The sequence below is a fragment of the Verticillium alfalfae genome, genomic scaffold (genome assembly GCF_000150825.1).
Source record: "Verticillium alfalfae VaMs.102 supercont1.9 genomic scaffold, whole genome shotgun sequence".
Lineage (NCBI taxonomy): Eukaryota > Fungi > Ascomycota > Sordariomycetes > Glomerellales > Plectosphaerellaceae > Verticillium > Verticillium alfalfae.
The window spans coordinates 1,246,008-1,246,979 of NW_003315030.1; the positions used below are offsets into that span (position 1 = coordinate 1,246,008).

The window sequence follows — 972 nt, forward strand, 5'->3', positions numbered from 1 at the left end:
TCTTGAACGTGGCGTGACATGCCCCCTCTCGCCGACTCAGCTCTTTCTCTCTCTATCCTGACATGGCGTGATAAACCCAAGAAAACGCTATTGGTATTTAAAAAAAACAAAAGTCCTCCACTGCATCGCTGCCATGAACAGCCCGCCCCCTCTGTAAGCGGCCATGCACACGACCCGACTCTCAAAACTCACACTGACGCTGCTCCTCGGGTTCATCGCGGCCGTCACGCTGGGCATGCTCTGCCAGCGTCACTCTCTGCGCCACGCTTCTCGCTTCGCAGCCGGCCGCCTCACGCGCCTGTTCGGAACGACCGCGCACACCGTCGGTCCATCACACGTCGTCATGACGTCGGCAGCGGCAGAGCGCCGCGTCATCATTGTCGTCGGGTCCGGGCTCGCGGGCCTGGCGGCGGCGCACGAGGCGCTCCAACGCGGGGCGCACGTGCGCATGCTCGAGCGCGGGGCAAGACGGGCGGCAACAGCATCAAGGCGTCGTCCGGGATCAACGGCGCCGGCACGCGGTTTCAGAAGGCGAGGGGCATCGAGACGGATACGTCGTTTTACGGCGACACGGTGCGGTCGGCGGGGACCAGGTTCGCTGCGGCGGCGGCTGAGGATGCGGCGGGCATCGACAGGGCGGGTCTCGTCGGCACGCTGACGGGGCGGTCGGCCGAGGCTGTGGCGTGGCTTGCGGACGACGTGGGCGTCGACCTCAGCGTCGTGGCGCCGCTGGGCGGGCACTCTGTCGCGAGGACGCACCGCGGCGCCGGCGCGCTGCCGCCCGGCGCGGCCATCGTCACGACGCTGCTGAAGAGGCTGCAGGCGGACCCGAGGTTCGAGCTGACGACGTCCGCCGAGGTCGTGGGGCCTGACGACGACGCCGGGCGGCGCCGTCACGGGGGGTCCAGTACACGCCACAAAAACAGCGGCACGAATTGGCCGGCCCGGCCGTCTTTCGCGGGGGGGGGGTTC

The 972-nt window shown here is 68.3% G+C and overlaps 1 protein-coding gene across 1 annotated transcript in view; it reads left to right on the forward strand.

The window, feature by feature from the left end:
* Positions 1 to 133: 133 nt before the first annotated feature.
* VDBG_07335 (FAD dependent oxidoreductase) overlaps positions 134 to 972 on the forward strand; it is a gene marked incomplete at both ends in the record, with an annotated part of 1,748 nt that continues 909 nt past the window's right edge. The window contains 2 exons of the mRNA XM_003002718.1: positions 134 to 153; positions 282 to 968. Of these exons, the coding sequence (XP_003002764.1) occupies positions 134 to 153; positions 282 to 968 (707 nt within the window). The remainder of the gene's footprint in view (positions 154 to 281; positions 969 to 972) is intronic.